General features: G+C 36.3%; 1 protein-coding gene across 2 annotated transcripts in view; it reads left to right on the forward strand.

The window, feature by feature from the left end:
• The window catches only part of DHX36 (DEAH-box helicase 36), a 42,021-nt gene that overhangs the window by 3,897 nt on the left and 21,288 nt on the right, over positions 1-16,836 (forward strand). The window contains exons 1-12 of one of the 2 annotated variants that reach the window (XM_058550626.1): positions 861-1,391; positions 2,883-3,007; positions 3,705-3,936; positions 5,831-5,869; positions 7,300-7,470; positions 9,267-9,346; positions 10,083-10,157; positions 10,299-10,465; positions 11,184-11,265; positions 15,266-15,406; positions 15,697-15,799; positions 16,179-16,266. In XM_058550626.1, the coding sequence (XP_058406609.1) occupies positions 2,898-3,007; positions 3,705-3,936; positions 5,831-5,869; positions 7,300-7,470; positions 9,267-9,346; positions 10,083-10,157; positions 10,299-10,465; positions 11,184-11,265; positions 15,266-15,406; positions 15,697-15,799; positions 16,179-16,266 (1,288 nt within the window). In that variant the 5' untranslated portion in view covers positions 861-1,391; positions 2,883-2,897. Of the gene's footprint in view, positions 1-860; positions 1,392-2,882; positions 3,008-3,704; positions 3,937-5,830; positions 5,870-7,299; positions 7,471-9,266; positions 9,347-10,082; positions 10,158-10,298; positions 10,466-11,183; positions 11,266-15,265; positions 15,407-15,696; positions 15,800-16,178; positions 16,267-16,836 lie in introns of those variants that run through there. The other variant, XM_058550625.1, reaches the window with a different exon arrangement.

The raw sequence follows: 16,836 nt of genomic DNA on the forward strand, positions 1-16,836 counted from the left end.
CTAAAGAGGCAGCGATTTAGGAAAGGAAGATGAATCTCGATAGGATACAGCCCTGAAGAAGTGAAAGAATTGGGCTGCAGAGCTCAGGTGGAGAGATTAGCCTTAGGTAGGAAAATGAGCTCCTCTTCCATTTTTCACAGAAAGGAACAGAGCAAAGGAGGGGTTCTGACACAGGTGGGTTTAGGTTTGGTGACAAGCAGTTGAGGACTTTTCCTTTGGATTTTGTTTTCTTTGTGAAATGTTGAGGGTGAACAGGAAGGTGGTGGTGTGTTGCAGAGAATGGAGAAAGTGTGAAATAGTTGCAGATAATTAGAAGTTGATGAGATAGATGTGGACAGTTTGCTGGGCATTGTTGAGAGTCTCCTTTGCCCAGAACTTAGAAGCAGAAAGAATATTTGAGGATGTCCAAAAAGGGGGGAAATAATAAAAAAAATCAAATACCATAATAAAATAGTCATGAAACATAAAATGTGTGTCTGAGGTCCTCCAGGCAGCGGGTAGGGTGAAGTGAAGGGTAATGAAACTGGAAGGTTACCAGGGAGGCAGCCTACAAAGAAAGGCGAGATCCAGGTTTGGAGTTTTGGCACTCCTAAGTTCTCCACTGCCCGCAGACTCTGGAGCCTCTCTGGGGGGAGAACCTCGTTTAAAATAATTTATAAAAAATGTAAATTGTGTTTTATTAAAAGGTATAAATTATGTTTCATGGGCTGTTTCATTTTTCAATCATCCCACCTTTTGGGGGATATCTAAAACTCATATAATGGGGTGAGGAGGAGAGGGAAAAGCTAAAAAATGTAAAGTTTTGGTTGGTTGAAGAAATGCTTTAGTGTAAATGAGTTTCAGTTGGAAATAAGCCATTCTTCAGCTAAAAATTACTTAATCTTATCTTTATATTTTGAAAGTGAATTAAAGAAAGAATGGCTTTGAGCCCTTGAGGAGGTTGGAAAGGGTGCAGAAATTAAGCACACTTTGCTTCAGAATGACTTTATGTCCTGGAGTTCCTTCCCAGAAGAGTCATTAATCAAAGTGCTGTAAATTCTTAAATTTCTAACTGCCAAGAAAAAACATAGTCATCGATAACCTTCTCGTGTAGGTACATGAAGCAGTAAATGTTAATATGTGCTGAAGACATTTCAGAATTTAAAGCATAGGGCAAAAATGTTCTAATAATGACTCTCTGTGTTAGGGGTCACCAAGACCACTCTCAGGTTCCGTGATTTCACTAGAAGGAATCGTAGAACTCTGAAAAGCTGGTGTACTCACAGTGATGGTTTTTTATAGCAAATTATTACAGATTACAATCAGCCAAGGTAAAAAGGTGCACAGGGCAGAGTCCAGGAGAGACCAGGTGGAAGCTTCCAGTGCTAGAGGAGAGGACACATCCTATCTTGGTGAGAAGGATACACCAGTCTAATATATAAGCCATTTTGAAAAGGTTTCTGTGCAATACTGTTAAAAAAAAAAACAAAGGGCTGGCTCGGTGGCGTAGTGGTTAAGTTCGCATGCTCCGCTTTGGCGGCCCGGGGTTTGCAGGTTTGGATCCCAGGTGCAGACCTACACACTGCTTTATCAAGCCATGCTGTGGCAAGCGTCCCACATATAAAGTAGAGGAAGATGGGCGCAGATGTTAGCCCAGGGCCAGTCTTCCTCAGCAAAATAAATAAATAAATAAAATTCAGGCTTTAGTGCTTGTCAATAAACAGGTTTTGTTGCAGCTTGTAGTTTCTTAAGGCTTTCCCGTCAGCCAGAATTTTACCATATTGGACTTTTTAATTGTATGAGCATAATTTGCTTTCAGTAAACCCTTTAAAGTTATCAGCAAAAGTCTTCTGGAATTCCCCAGAGATCTTATTGTATTCTTTTTGTGTGTTTATTTCTTTAGAGATAGAAGTGGTTTTAGCATAAAAGTCGTATATGCTCATTATAAAAGGTAGATTTCAACCATTCATCCACTCATTTGACAGACTTCTCTGGAGCATCTGCAATGTGCCAGAAATATATCTGGAAGAAATACTGCAAAAAGTGTAGAATGTGAAGTGAATAACTTTTTAAAAAATTAATAATAATGAAAATAAAATCCTTCTACACATAATTTTTGCAGCTGGCTTTTTTCATTCAATACTTTGACCATCTTTCCTATCTGTACACTTGAGGAAAAATCTGTCCACTCTTTTAACTCCTGAGTTTACTTATAATTCAACTATAATTTACAATGATAAAAGTTTTTAAAAGCTCTTGTTTTTATTATGTAGAACCTAACTTGTATTTTTGGTGTGTTTTTTAATTAATTTTCGTTCTCTGAAGCAAGTGCATCATTTGCCATAGTGGATCACCATCCCCATGAGTGCTGATCAATTTTATTTATTCCCTGTGAGCTCAGCCTTATTACTTCCCAATATATTTGTCTTTTTAGTGTAAGAACTTTAAAATGCTCATTGCAACCAAAGTATTATTTCCAGTTTTCAACTTAGATTTTTGTTCTTAACAGAACATTTGTGTTTTTAATAACTCTAATTGTGGATATCTTTGAAAATTTAAGATTGTGAAAAATTCATAATAATTAGTAAGTGAGAGTAGGAGGTAAAGGAACCAAAGTTTTAGTAAGGGACATAAATATGCTTTCTTTGCCCATCATATTAGAGCTAGTTTTATAGATACGTAGCAGAAAAAGGTCTAGAAGGATGTATACAAAAATGTTAACGTTGATTAGGTCTAGGAAGTGAAATTGGGCTAGAGGACAAGTTGTGTGGGGTATCTTGAACTTTCTTTTATGTGTTTATTAAACATATATTACTTTGCCTTTATTTTTCTTTTAGTTAACAGATAATTTTGCACATGCTTTCTCATGTTTATAAGGGTGATTTTTCCTTTGCACAAAATAGAGAGCTGTCGTGCACATGGACGAGCGTCGAGAAGAACAAATTGTGCAGCTACTGCATTCAGTCCAAGCTAAGAACGATAAAGATTCAGAAGCACAGATCTCCTGGTTTGCTCCTGAAGATCATGGGTAAAGCAAAAATGTTCTTTTAAAGGATGGGCAAAGAGCAACACTTCTTTTATAGCATTGGCCAGGGAAAAAAGATAATAACAAAAACATCTTTAGGCTCTTCAGTAAGTGAAATTTAACCTCAAAGTAATTTTTTTTGCTTATGTAGATTGAGCATATTTGGTGAAAGATAAAAAAATTTAGATGGCATATTCATTCCCACAGAAAGCTAAATGGTAGGAATAGTCTATCTAGATATGAGATTTAGTAAGTTATTATTTATTGTTCTTTGCTGCTGTTTAGAAAAATCACAGGAGCTGTATCATTTAGAGGAAAAATTAGTAGAGGTTTTTCTGGGACTGTGTAATGTAGCATTCTGTTTATAGCTCAGAGAGGGTGGCAGGAAGAAAGTGAAGTTGTGAAATAAAATAAGGCTCAGAAAAAGAAAAACACTAAGTTATTGCAATGGAGGAATGACTGTTGTGTGGATTTTTATTTTTTTAACTACCACAAGGAATAATTTATCTGGTAATATCTATTTATGGGGAGGAAAAATCTGAATTCGTTGTAAAAATCTAAATATTTTTATAATTGCTCTACTAAGAGAAAAGAATAAAAGCTTTTGATTTGGGTGCTTTTGAAATAAATAGCGTATTGTTTCGGGGCTCAAGTGGCTCTTCACTTAACCATTTATCATTTTTTTATTTTGTCAAAATAGATATGGTACTGAAGCTCCTGCTGAGAACAAACCAAACTCGGAGAAGAAACTTGAGGACCAGGAAAAGAAATTGATAAATCAGGAAAAGCAGATGTTTAGAATCAGGGACAAATACATTGACCGAGATTCAGAGTATCTCTTGCAAGCAAATGAACCAGATATAACCTTAGACCAACAATTATTGGAAGATTTACAAAAGAAAAAAACTGACCTTCGCTATATTGAAATGCAGGTAATGGAAAGCAAGATGTGGAAAAAACTTTTACTTGTGATCTCTTCTCATACTTGATAGAAATGTGTTTATGGTTAGAGGTAGCTGCGTGGCACAGACCAGTGAGATTCCTCAGCAGGCCGTCCTCTGTGGGAATTTTCATTTCCTGTACAGTAGAGAAAAGCAGTGGGAGTGGAATTACACATACAGTAGCCTGTCTCTCCTACAGCAGCTTACATGGTGAGAGGGAGAAATATTTGAGAAATGGTAGTACATATGAAAAAAAAATCACTTAACTTTTCTAGGCCAGTTTAGTGAGATGTCAGAAGAGAGAAAAAAGCCTTTGTAGAATTGTAAAATTTCTTCTGGACCATTTAATCCAACTCCTTTCTTTTACTTATGATAAAATTAAATCTCTCAAAAGTTATATGATGTGCTCTATTCACCAACATTTTCAAGGCAGGACTGTGAGAAGAACTGAAATTCTCCTGAGTTTTTCCATTATTTTCTTTCCACACTAGATATTTTAAAGTCCCTTCCTGTTGAAACATAAAAGTATATGCTCTGCAGATTTCTAGAGAGAGATGTAATAAAATGTTCACATGTATTTTTTTATTAAGAGTTTAAAATACTGAGGAAATTCTGAGGGCCGTATCATTAATATGCAGATACGTACTGCTGTTGTGAGGAAGGCAGACTGTCACATCTCCTGTAGTAGAAAAGAAAGGATGCATTGACAGCTGATGATGCTGGTTGGATATCCTGATTAGAACAGATGAGCCGAGGTTATCCAGACTCCAAATTGGGTAGTTCTTTGATGGCTGTTGAGTGAAAATATGATTTGAGAACAGAGGGGATTTCAAGATGAATTAATTCAGAATGTTGTGATTGAGAGCAGAGCTTCTTTCATAGCCTTAGGAACAAGGAGAGTTAGCTACTGTCTATTTGTTTTGTGTGGAGGACAGAACTCAAATATTATTGAAGATGAGTGAGTGATCTAGTTCAGAGAAAGTTAGCAGAAGAAATGTGCAGAACGTAAAAACAGTTGTTGGTCTTCCTGTTGTCCAGACACGTGCACTACATCGTTTAAACCTCCCAGCAACCCTATATGAAAAATTGTGTCTGTTACAGATGAAGAAAAGAATCTTAGGTTAAGTGACCTGTCTATGGTTGCACAGCTAGTAACAGAACCAGGTCTAATATTCAACCAGCTTTAAAATTTAAGAGCTCAGCTTTTAAATTCTTCTTGATAACGTGCCATATTTTTTCTTTATGTTATAATTTATTTAATAAATGTTAATTTTCCACTTGTGAGATGTCTGTCATTGTACTGTGTTTTCTGAAGACTAATAAGACATTCCCTCTTCTTAGGTAGCTTATCATCTCATATTTCAGCGTTACAACCAGACATTAGGAAATAGGTTTGTCTGCCTTGGAAAAGAATATTGGTTTATAACTCTCTCTCTTTAGCAGCATTTACATATATAGAAAGCAAATATGATTACTGCTAGTTTCGAATTTAATGGGATAGTTTGTATATACTTAATATTAAGATGGTTATTTTTGACTACATGGGGTATTAATATTTTTAGAAATATTAAGAATTGTTTTTTAAATAATTTTAATATTTAATATTTATATATTAATATATATTTATTTAATAAATATATATTATTTAATAAATATATAAATAAATATATTTATTTAATAATAAAAGAAATTACTGAGAAAAATGTGGTGAATTGTTATTGCAAAGTACTAGACTTTGTTTAAGTCACCATACTGGCTCTTGTTTTTGTGGTGCTGGTGAGAATTACCTGACCATAAAAAACGTGGCGTGTACAGCCTGGTGACCAGAGTTAATGCCACCATTACATTTCTTTTGTGAAATTAAAAGCTTTTTTTTTTATTTCAGCATTTCAGGGAAAAGCTGCCTTCATATGGAATGCAAAAGGTAAAGTGAATATACACTGTTTAATTTGATCTGCAAGATACTTAAACATAATTTTTTTTTTTTAAAAGTTCTATATGAAGAAGAAATTTAAATTAATGTACCTTCTCCTAAAGGGTATTATTGGAAGTTCATTTTATTCTTTTAGATTGTTGAAGGACAAAAAAAACAGTCATGAAACAGTTTTCCTGAAGTTTTCTCATGTATGTCCATAATTGAAATCTTTAGAGTTTAAAAAATAAAATTTTCATATATATGTTACTTTAGGTAAATACCCTTGTTCTTAATTTTAGACTAAATATTTTAATTAAAATTGAAGCACTACTGAAAATATAGTGCTTTAATTAATTTATTATGCTTCATCCCACAGTCACCCTGTATAAAATAACTTAGCCCCCATCCTTCTCTGTCCTCTCCACCTGACTTTATTTTGATTTTTGTTTAGTTTTCATAGCACTTACTACCACCTGACATCTGTGTGTCTTCCCCTCTTAGGCCAGTGTCAGTTCTTGAGGATAGTTTTTCTTGTTCACTGTATATTTCTTGACTCAGAACAATGCCTGACATTCTGCAGACCCCAGTGAATACTTACTGAGTGAATGAGCCATAAATTCGGCTTCTCAGTATTTACCAGCTATAATTTCCATGTTCAAACTTGGAACTTGTTCTGATATATATGATGAGTTAGAATAGATAGGAAATTTTTAAAAGGTGGGTTTTCAAGTTAAATTGTTTTGTAGATAAAAATAATCCGTAACAACCTCTTTGAAGTAGTAAGATGGTTTTGTTAATACAGTGAATATTAATATTAAAAATATTAGTGTTTATCTGAAATTAAGAAAGATGATCTTTCCCAAATATGAGGTTTTCTAGATACCTGAAGATTGATTTAGGTATTTAGGTATCCAGATACCCATTTGATTTAGGTATTTTAAAACTTGTCTTTATTTTAATTATTTAAAAGGAAATAATCTTAAATTATACTCTTCCTCGTTCTCTAAAACAGTATATAAAACTTGCCCTGCTGCAGACAAAGGTCATGTATAAATTACGCTATAAATCCTTAGTGTCCTCAATAGTTGTTTAGGTATCAGGAAATTAGCCTTGTATTCAGCAGCCCCACATGTCACCATTCTTTTTAATAAGTTAATTGTTATGCATGGAACTTAGGAGCTGTCTCTTCTTGTTCTTGTCAGTGTGTTTTTCTTTAATAGTGCCTTGGCTCTATTCTTCTGGTAATTTAGTGCGTTTTATTTCTTGAACACTGGTAGATCCAGATATCTAAACTGCCAGCGTTGCATATAACAAAATTTAAAAAGCATTAGTATGTTTGTTAAAAACAGTTAACCTTCGGTTTGGTAGAATTTTGATTACTATCTTTTCAGACTTAGTCAACATGTGATGTCCTTCACTTATTTTCCCTTCTGAAATAGGAATTGGTAAATATGATCGATAACCATCAGGTAACAGTAATAAGTGGTGAAACTGGTTGTGGGAAAACCACTCAGGTTACTCAGTTCATTTTGGATAACTACATTGAAAGAGGAAAAGGATCTGCATGCAGGATAGTTTGTACGCAGCCAAGAAGAATTAGTGCCATTTCAGTAAGTAAGCTCTCACTTTTTAAAATTCTCCGCTTTATTTTTCATTCTCCTTTAGGTGGTTTTGCTAAAACTTACTGATTTTGAAGGTTTGGAGTGATTCTTAATTAGATTTAGGATACATTGCTATGAAAGCAAATATTTGGTTGACAAATATTTGGCAGTAGTGACCAAAAGATTGAGTGACTTCTATTTTACTGATATAGATGTTTATGAGTTCAAGATAAGTTATAAATCCAGGCAAATTTAAATATAAAACTAGAAGAATGAAAAACTGATACATTTTTATAGAATTGATTGTGAGTTTCAAATAATGTCCATCAGTAGATGCTTTAAATTTTACTACTTGATTCAGTCAATATTGTTTTCAGTTCTGTTTTTTCAGTATGTAAGTACACCAAATGGTGGTGAAAGCAGGAAGCCTTGCATATTATTTTTAGCTGCATTTCTGATTTTTTTTAATGTAATTATTCAATAAGGTAATTTATCATGAAAAAAATAAGGCGTTTCAGGTTTATCATGTAACAGTTATAAGTACATGTTTATTACAAATAACATTTTTTGTTAAGTTAGATGACTCTGTTAAATGTATGAGTTATATATTCTTTAAAGGTGTTTGGGGTTTCTTATAACATTCAATGTGTATAGTAAATTTATTTCAATGTTATATAATTCTGTATAAATTCAGATTGTGAGGATTTCTGGTTGTGTTTGGTTTTATGATAGTGTTATTTATGATATCTCTAAATCATTTAATACAGAATATGTGGTCAAGAACTTCATTACCAATTATGGCAATCTTTTGGAGGAAATACAATATACATTTTAAACTATGGTTTCTAAGAAATATTGTGAAAAAAAGTAGAGCAACAGTCTTTATAGGGGACCATAGTCCTGGAATTGCGTAAGGTTACAGAATGCTGAAAAATAACCACTTTTGTCATAATGCAATTATGTAGCTAGACCTAAGTAAGTTAAAAATGTAATCTTAGTATTTTCACTAATATATGGCAGTTACCATATATATTGATGGTAGCAAGAAATGCTAACTAGGTTATTGTTTGTTTTTCTAAGATCTATTGGTATTTGTATGGGCTGTTTAATGAGTAGTAAAGAGTGAAATAATGGTCTAAGTCAGTATATATGGGATATACTGATGGGAAAATTTTACTTCTGAAGTATTCTTAAAATTTAATCATGTGATTTTCTATTTCTAACCTTGTAAATTGACTGTTCTGTCACAAGATGACTGTTGGTTATTTTAGTTACACGAATCAGTTTTGGATTATAATAACATTTCATCTATCCAGAGCTTATCTTTGGCAGCCATAACTTTCAGAACACAACCAAGAACTGGGAGTTAAGCAACACCCATCTCTACCAAAAAGAAAAGTGAGAAAAAAGTATCGATATGTATTTACCCTCAAATTACACACAAGTTTTATAAGTTTAGACCATGATTTCCAACTCTTTTAGAAAAGACAAAAAAAAAAAGGTAGACATTAATGAGAGGATGCTATGTAGAAAGGCACTTTGAAAATAGTGATGAGAGAGAATTTGACCATGGAGGACATTATAAGAGGAAATGAAAAGTAAACATAAGAAATAAGCAGTCTGTAGCTCTTAAGGCACACACAGTTTTAGATACCTCACATTTTAATACGTGTCTCTGTTTCTTTAACTCATGTGAAAATCTGATGAACAATTTTCTAGCAATCTCAGATTTTCATGGACGTTCAGAATATTTGTCCTGAAGGAAACTGCATTTTCTTCATAACTGTGTTTTATTTTAATTAAAGGTTGCAGAGAGAGTGGCTGCAGAAAGGGCAGAGTCTTGTGGCAATGGTAATAGTACCGGATACCAGATTCGTCTCCAGAGGTAAAGAATGTTCACTTCTTGTTTACAGGTAGATTTTAGTAAAACTTTGAAACTGGAGGTTCACAAGAAAGATAGTCCCCATTTTTATGCTGACAATTACTATTAAAGTTAACATTTAAAGTAACTGCAGTGTAGGAGGCTTGCAACCCACAAACTCAGTTTTTTAACCCAAATTCAGATTTGGATTGCCTTTTTAAAATCTGCTTTTACATTATGGAATAATTAAAAAGTAACTTTTTTCCTGGACGTACATTAGGAGACCATCACTCCCCCTGAAAGGAGTTGTTGTCCTATGCCTTTTGCCCCCACCACCCACCCCGTGACTGACTTTATTGGTGTCTGTAACCCCCTATCCCACTGCACTGTATTTCTTTAGTCTTTCTCTGGAGCTTCAGATTCCAATTACTTTTTTAAACGAACTGACTTTCCAGTCACTGAACAGAAGTTTAGGCCCCTAAGTATTCGGTCATTTTCCAGATGTTAATGGTGATGCCTTTAAAAAGAAATCATTAACATTGTATCATGACAACAAAAATAGTGTATAATGAACTTGAATGTAATATTTCGCATTACCCTATCATGGTAGGCATTCCTATAACTAAAAAATTGAGAAGATTCTCATTAAAATAGAAAGCATTTTAACTTTTGTGTTAGTACTTAGTAATAATTACACAAGTAATTTTAAACTTGTGGTGGTATTAGTAAAGAATTGTTAATTCGTGTCTTTTATCCACAGTCGGTTGCCAAGGAAACAGGGTTCTATCTTATACTGTACAACAGGAATCATCCTTCAGTGGCTCCAGTCAGACTCGTGAGTATGTTTCAGTTCAGGACATTTAGTTAAATATGATCAAAATATGTAATTATTAAATTGGATTTTACTAATTATTAAGGCAAAATGATTCAGTGTTTAAATTTGTGTTGAGTTACATACTTTATACCTCTGCTTTAGGCATCTGTCCAGCGTTAGTCATATTGTGCTTGATGAAATCCATGAGAGAAATCTACAGTCAGACGTTTTAATGACCGTTATTAAAGATCTTCTCAGTTTTCGACCTGATCTCAAAGTAATATTGATGAGTGCAACATTGAATGCTGAGAAATTTTCAGAATATTTTGGTGAGTAAAATTTATTATAACTTTATAAAGTGATCACAAAGCCACTGAATTTAGAGTTAATTTTTTAAAATACAAGTAATACAGTGCTAGGTTCAGAGTAGTCATATGTTTAGCAGTGCATTTTATTTTAATATTCCCCTACCCTCCAGTCTCACAGATTAGAGAATTGGGCCTGTTTTTAAATGGTGGCATCTTCTCTGTTCTCATAGTAAAGATGTGTAGGTTTTTGGTGCTACCACCAGATAATTAAGGTGGCATCAATGAAGTCGAACCACAAATTTGAATAATTTTATAAACTTTTTTTGTGATTCTTCACTGGATTTTTATGTACTATCACAGGTTAGAGTGGCTGTTTGCCAATAGCAATAATACTGGCAGTCACTTAGGGAACACCAGGTAGTACATCTGGAACTTTGTCTTCGTCAGTCCTCATAATAGCTTGTGAGGTAGATGCTGTCACTCCTGTTTTACTGTTGAGAACACAGCCTCCAAGCAGTTACGTAGCTTACCCGAGGTTACACAGTTAAGCAGAGAGCTGAGAGGACGTGAAACTAAATTTGACCAGCTGTAAAGGACATTCTTCTAAAATTATGCCTCATTGTCTCTTCTGCTTATAATTGTGGTGGGAAGGAGGCGGAAGGGGTGGGAGTTAGGATGGAGAACAGCAATGTTTAATCAATGTTCTTAGATTCAGCCCATGTTTTGTCTGCCATAATAGGTAACTGTCCAATGATACACATACCTGGTTTTACTTTTCCGGTTGTGGAGTATCTTTTGGAAGATATAATTGAAAAAATAAGGTAAGTAAATATTAGGAAATAAAAGAAATTAAAAATTACTAATGTCACCTGTCTCCTGTCAAACTTAACTAGTCTCAGAAACTCACTGTTAACCATTTCCTTCTAATACATTATTTTTCCTTAATTCAGGGATTCCCAAACTTGATTGACATATTTAAAATCACCCGGAGCCTTTTAAAATTCAGATGCCACATTCATTTCTCTATCCCTTAATTACATTACAGTGTCTGGGGTGGTAGCCAGGCATCGATTTTTTATTTTTTATTTTTGTGAGGAAGATCAGCCCTGTGGTAACATCTGCCAATCCTCCTCTTTTTGCTGAGGAAGACTGGCTCTGGGCTAACATCCGTGCCCATCTTCCTCTGCTTTATATGGGACGCCGCCACAGCATGGCTTGACAAGCGGTGCATCGGTGCACGCCCGGGGTTCCGAACCCGGGCCGCCAGCATCAGAGTGTGCGCACTTAACTGCTACACCACGGGGCCGGCCCCCAAGCATCGGTATTTTCTAAAGATCCCTGGGCAGTAAAGTTTGGGAACCTCTGTCTGCAGTGCTTGAACCTCTCTTCTGGTTCTCCTACCTGGTTTTTGTTCTCCTTTGCTGGCTTCCATTGCCCACCCTTTCAGTATGATTTTCCCCTGGGGTTCTCAGTTAGCCTTTTCTCAGTCTTTACGGTTTCGCTGTGCAATCCTATTTCCATGACCACAGTTCTGTGTTTTCACAGCTCTCAGAACTGTAGCTTCAGAACTGAAGCTCTTGCGGAACTCTGAGCTTCTTATGTAATTCTGTACTAGCAGCATTCCAGTACTCACGTTTTTCAAACCTAAATCATTATCGTATATTCGATCCCCACCATGCTTCCACCAGAAAGGTAAAACAAAACAACGTGTCTTGCTCAGTATGCCTATAGGTTACTGATATCCTCCTTCCAGTTGTCTAGGCTGTAAATCAAAAGAGCTAGTGTTTATCATCAGTTAGTACCAGGATGTGTTCACTGCCTCACGTGCTCAGTAACCAAGTGAGTCTACCTCATTCCTTACTTTCCCCCAGCGCAAGCCCTGAGAGCTTTCTCCTTGAGCTTGCCTTCCTATTTTTGTTTCTTCTAGGTAAGGTGCTTGTGCTCTCCCCTGTGCTAGTATAATAGTTCCTCCTTTGGCACTGTGGTCTTAGTCTCACAACTGCAGCCATATATTTTCCTAAAAAATCTGGTCATTTGAGCTTTCTGCCCCGTGAGATTTCTCTTTAAAAATTTGTTTGAGAACCTTTATTGGTTTCTCGTGGCCCATAGCAGGGCACCTCAGCAGGTGTGCCCATTATGGGTCCCCTCAACACTCTGGCCATTAGCTACTAGCAGCCCTCTACAAAGGGCTGCACAAAACGACATTTGTGCTCCTGGATGAGGAAAGGGCTGGGGCCAGGTTCCATTGCCTTAGCTGGTCATCCTAAGGCTCCTTACAGTCCGCCCCATCTTCTTTTTCTAGCCTCATCCATCCATGGCCGGCCCATGCTAAAGGCGCCATTCTCCACACACCAGCCCTCGCCCTTTCATTCATGACTTTGTGCTTTGTTACGTGCTGTTTCCTCCTTTTAGACTTACATTTACCACCTTCTCCATCTTTTCATTTATAAACTATTGATTATATAAGAACAAATCTCAGCATCGTTGTCCATTGAGCCTTCTCTGATACCTCTCACAGAGTGAGTTGCTTTCTCATCTGGACTCCCATGGCACTTTTATCATATCTGTTACAACACTTACCTTATTGCCATGGAATGTCTTTGTAGTTGCCTCTTGCGCTAGATTATACGTTTTCTGAGGTCAAGGGTTTTGTGGTGTTCATCTTTGTGACTAGTGCATACATAGCACAGTGCCTGGCCTATAGTAAACATCTGAATAAATGTGTGGACAGATGTGGAAACACTTGAGATTTTTCAGGACTCCACACCTGTGGAGTGAAACGAGAAACGAGAAAGCAGGAAGTGACAGTGGGAAAGCGAGAACAGAGACCCTACAGCATATATTACATGGAGAAAAGTCAGCTGAATTTTGAGTGGACATTTATCTAACATATTTATTAAACTTTGTGCCTTGCACTGAGTGCTAGGGTCTGAGCATAAAATCAGGAAAGATTTGGCACACACCCTCAGAGTTGATATCTAGACAGGGAGACATAGGAGGTATGACTGACCTGCTGTGGGAAAGGAGAGTGTATTGGGAACGTGACGATATAGCAGGGATAGGCTGGGCAAATCAGGAGAGCAGTGAAATCAGAGTAGGAAAAGAGGGACGTGTGTGTTAGAGAGGGTGGGACATACTAAAAGAGATGGTATGTCGGTCTTCCATGCTCTGGTTTTTGCATCAATGCCCATAAATTTGTGTGCCCTCCCTCCTGATTCAACTTTCTACCATGTGTCCCACCTCCTACTGTAGCACATTTACCATTGTTTTCTAAGAGAATAATAGGCAACAGCTTGAAAATAATGAAAAGAAAGTTTTAGGGATCAGTAATCTAAATTTATGTCAAGATAAATTGCTTTCTTAAGCTCCCTGGAAGGCAGGGAATGTACAAGGAACTGTGGCTGAGGGGTCTCTTGAAGCAAAAGGGTGGTATCTCTGTACTTGTCATCCCATAGCCAGCCTTTAGAGGGGAGTTGAAGGAAAGTGGTCCTTGGATAGAAGTTTCCAGCAGAAGCCCCCGCTGTCCCCTCCCCGGAAGAAGAGCTGCACTACGGAAAGGAGGAGGGAACCAAGTAGCATGTGAGGATGAGGAGGGTGGTGGTTGGGCCCTTGGGGTGGGGGGTTGAAGGTACCTCTGTTTTGGAATTGCTGGGAAGGGAGCCAACTGTGGGTCCATCCTGCTGACTAGGATTCGTCTCTGTCTCAGGTTGCCCTCCCTCGAGGTGGTGCCTCTATATGTATCGAAGACTTAGGGGAATCCTGGGTCACAGGTACTGCATAGGGAAGGGGATTCCCACTCTGGTGTCTGCTATGTGTCAGGCACAGTGCTTCACTCTGTCACACTTTTTTTGTTATTTTCATGCCAGTACTGTTAGAAGAGTATTCATCTCTCAAATAAGGAAACTAAAGGCCAGAGGTTTTACTTTGTCCAGGTTCATACAGCTAGTCACTGGCAGAGCAAGGACATCAGGCTCTTTCTGTCTGGCACACAAAGGCCATGCTCTAAACCCTGCATTCCATCTAGATGTTGTTTCTTAGGTGAACTCTGAGGGGCTTTGGGGTTAAAGTTCAATTTTCTTTGTCTCTCTCTACCCCATGCCTCTCAGAGCCCACTTGTGGTAGATGGCATTCTTGGGCAGATGTCCCTCTGTTTTTAGCAGTTGCTGCAGCATGGTGGAGTCATGGTATAGCACTGGACTGGCATGTGAGAGATCTGAATGCTGATTCTGGCTCTGCCATTAACTGTGTCTATGGGACTGAGCAGAATTAAATAGTTCCCAGTGTGGGTCTGCAGATCTATAGATACACTATCTGAATCTTCTGGAGGACTGATCAAAATTCCTGGATTAGCAGACCCCAGCCAGACCTACTGATCTCAAGGTCCAGGAGTCAGGAATTTATATTTTACAAACTCTCCAGGGGACTTCCATGTGTACTCATGTTTGGAAACCTCCTGTATTCAAAATCTGAGTTATTTACTATACAGTCATTAACTACTGTTTTGGACTTGCATTAATGTTAACTTTTGTTTTAGAGCAAACTTAAAATTGAAGGTGAAAGTTACTGTAGTACTTATTTTTTAATTTTGATTGCTAAAGATATAGAAGTATAGAGTAGATAGAGGTAGATAGAGAGGAATGATTTTTATCTAAAATGTCAGATTTTATGTGTTAACGAATACTTGCAAATAAATTGATATTTAACTAGCATTCACTAGAAAGTATAGTATATATTAAAATTTTAAATATAAAAGTCATAGATATTAGCTAAAACTAAAGCATTTCAAAAAAGTGAAGCTATCGAAGAATGTTTTTGTTTTAGATATGTTCCAGAACAAAAAGAACACAGATCCCAGTTTAAGAGGGGTTTCATGCAAGGGCATGTAAATAGACAAGAAAAAGAAGAAAAAGAAGCAATCTATAAAGAACGCTGGCCAGATTATATAAGGGAACTGCGAAAACGGTAAGTTTATTTTGTTTGAAAGTGAGAACACAGTGGCTTAATGACTAAAACAAAAAGCAAGGATTCTCTTATTGAATTCGTACAGATTTAAGGAGAGCATTACAGGTCTCATAACCCAGCTAAATACTGTGCTCATTTGACTTGTAAACACTCAATATCCCAGTAATTCTCTCCTGTCTGTTGATGATGTTCTCCTCTTTGCAGATTGAGTTAATTTTAAGATTTTATAGCAAGTTAAACCTCAGGAAACTTTATCCAGTATTTCATGACTTTGTATTTAACTTTGATAGGTATTCTGCAAGTACTGTAAGTGTTATGGAAATGATGGATGATGATAAAGTTGATCTGAATTTGATTGCTGCCCTTATTCGATACATTGTTTTGAAAGAAGAGGTGAGGTTTGTTTTGTTTTGTTCAAGTGACTTAATTTTAATTTTATTTTCGTATCAAGGTCATGAAAAAAGAAAAAATTTTCTTAAATGCTTTTTAAAAATAGCCTATGAAAGAAATTGCTTTTGACACCAGAAGTAAGAATCTCAAAATACTAAAAGATTTAGACATTTGACCTATTTGAAGAAAAGACTAAACAAATGAAATATCTGGATTATAAATCCCATTTTTAAGAAGAGTGCTTGTATTCTTTGGTTGTAATCAGTAACTGAAAGTATCCTGAGCTAGTGTAATTTTAATGAAGACTTACATGTGCACAGGATTTTAGTCTTAGTGTATTTTGTCACGTGATTCTTTGTAACGGTATTTCCCCTCCTTACAGGATGGTGCAATATTGGTCTTTCTACCAGGCTGGGACAATATCAGCACTTTACATGATCTTTTGATGTCTCAAGTGATGTTTAAATCAGGTATCACAGAAACGTATTTTATTGCAATTCCAAGAGTGGAACTTGAATTATATGTAGCCTGGTCTTTTCTTTCATTTGGAGAAGTCTTGCTTCTAAGGCTTCTTCAGTGTAAGAACTTGGTGGTCTTAGCCCAGGTTGGGTTTTTCCAAAGGTTGGATCTTTTTTTTCCCTAAAGTTCTAGAGTCGCAGATGAAGATGGTGGGTATGTAGTGAAGTTCTTTATTTAGTGTTATGGTGAGAATATTTTTCCTCTCTTCCTAAATTTGCGTAATAAAACTGAGCCCTTTAAAGGTAAGATGTTGGCCTTTGAGGTTTTTTGTTTTTTCACTCACTGCTGCATTTAGTTGGGCAGAAAAGAAGTTTGAATTGGTTCCTCACCTCTGACTGTACAGCAGAGTTGTCCATGGCACTTCTTTAAAATTCAGATACCCAGACCCCGTCCTCACCCCCAGTCTAAGAATGTGACCTGAACATCTGAAGTTTAAAAAATTTCTCAGGTGATTCTGATTCTTTAACAGTATGTTTTGAGAGATATAACCTCTTATATCTTAGAAAAATGCATGGGTACAT

This window comes from Diceros bicornis, chromosome 2, assembly GCF_020826845.1.
Source record: "Diceros bicornis minor isolate mBicDic1 chromosome 2, mDicBic1.mat.cur, whole genome shotgun sequence".
Taxonomy (NCBI): domain Eukaryota; kingdom Metazoa; phylum Chordata; class Mammalia; order Perissodactyla; family Rhinocerotidae; genus Diceros; species Diceros bicornis.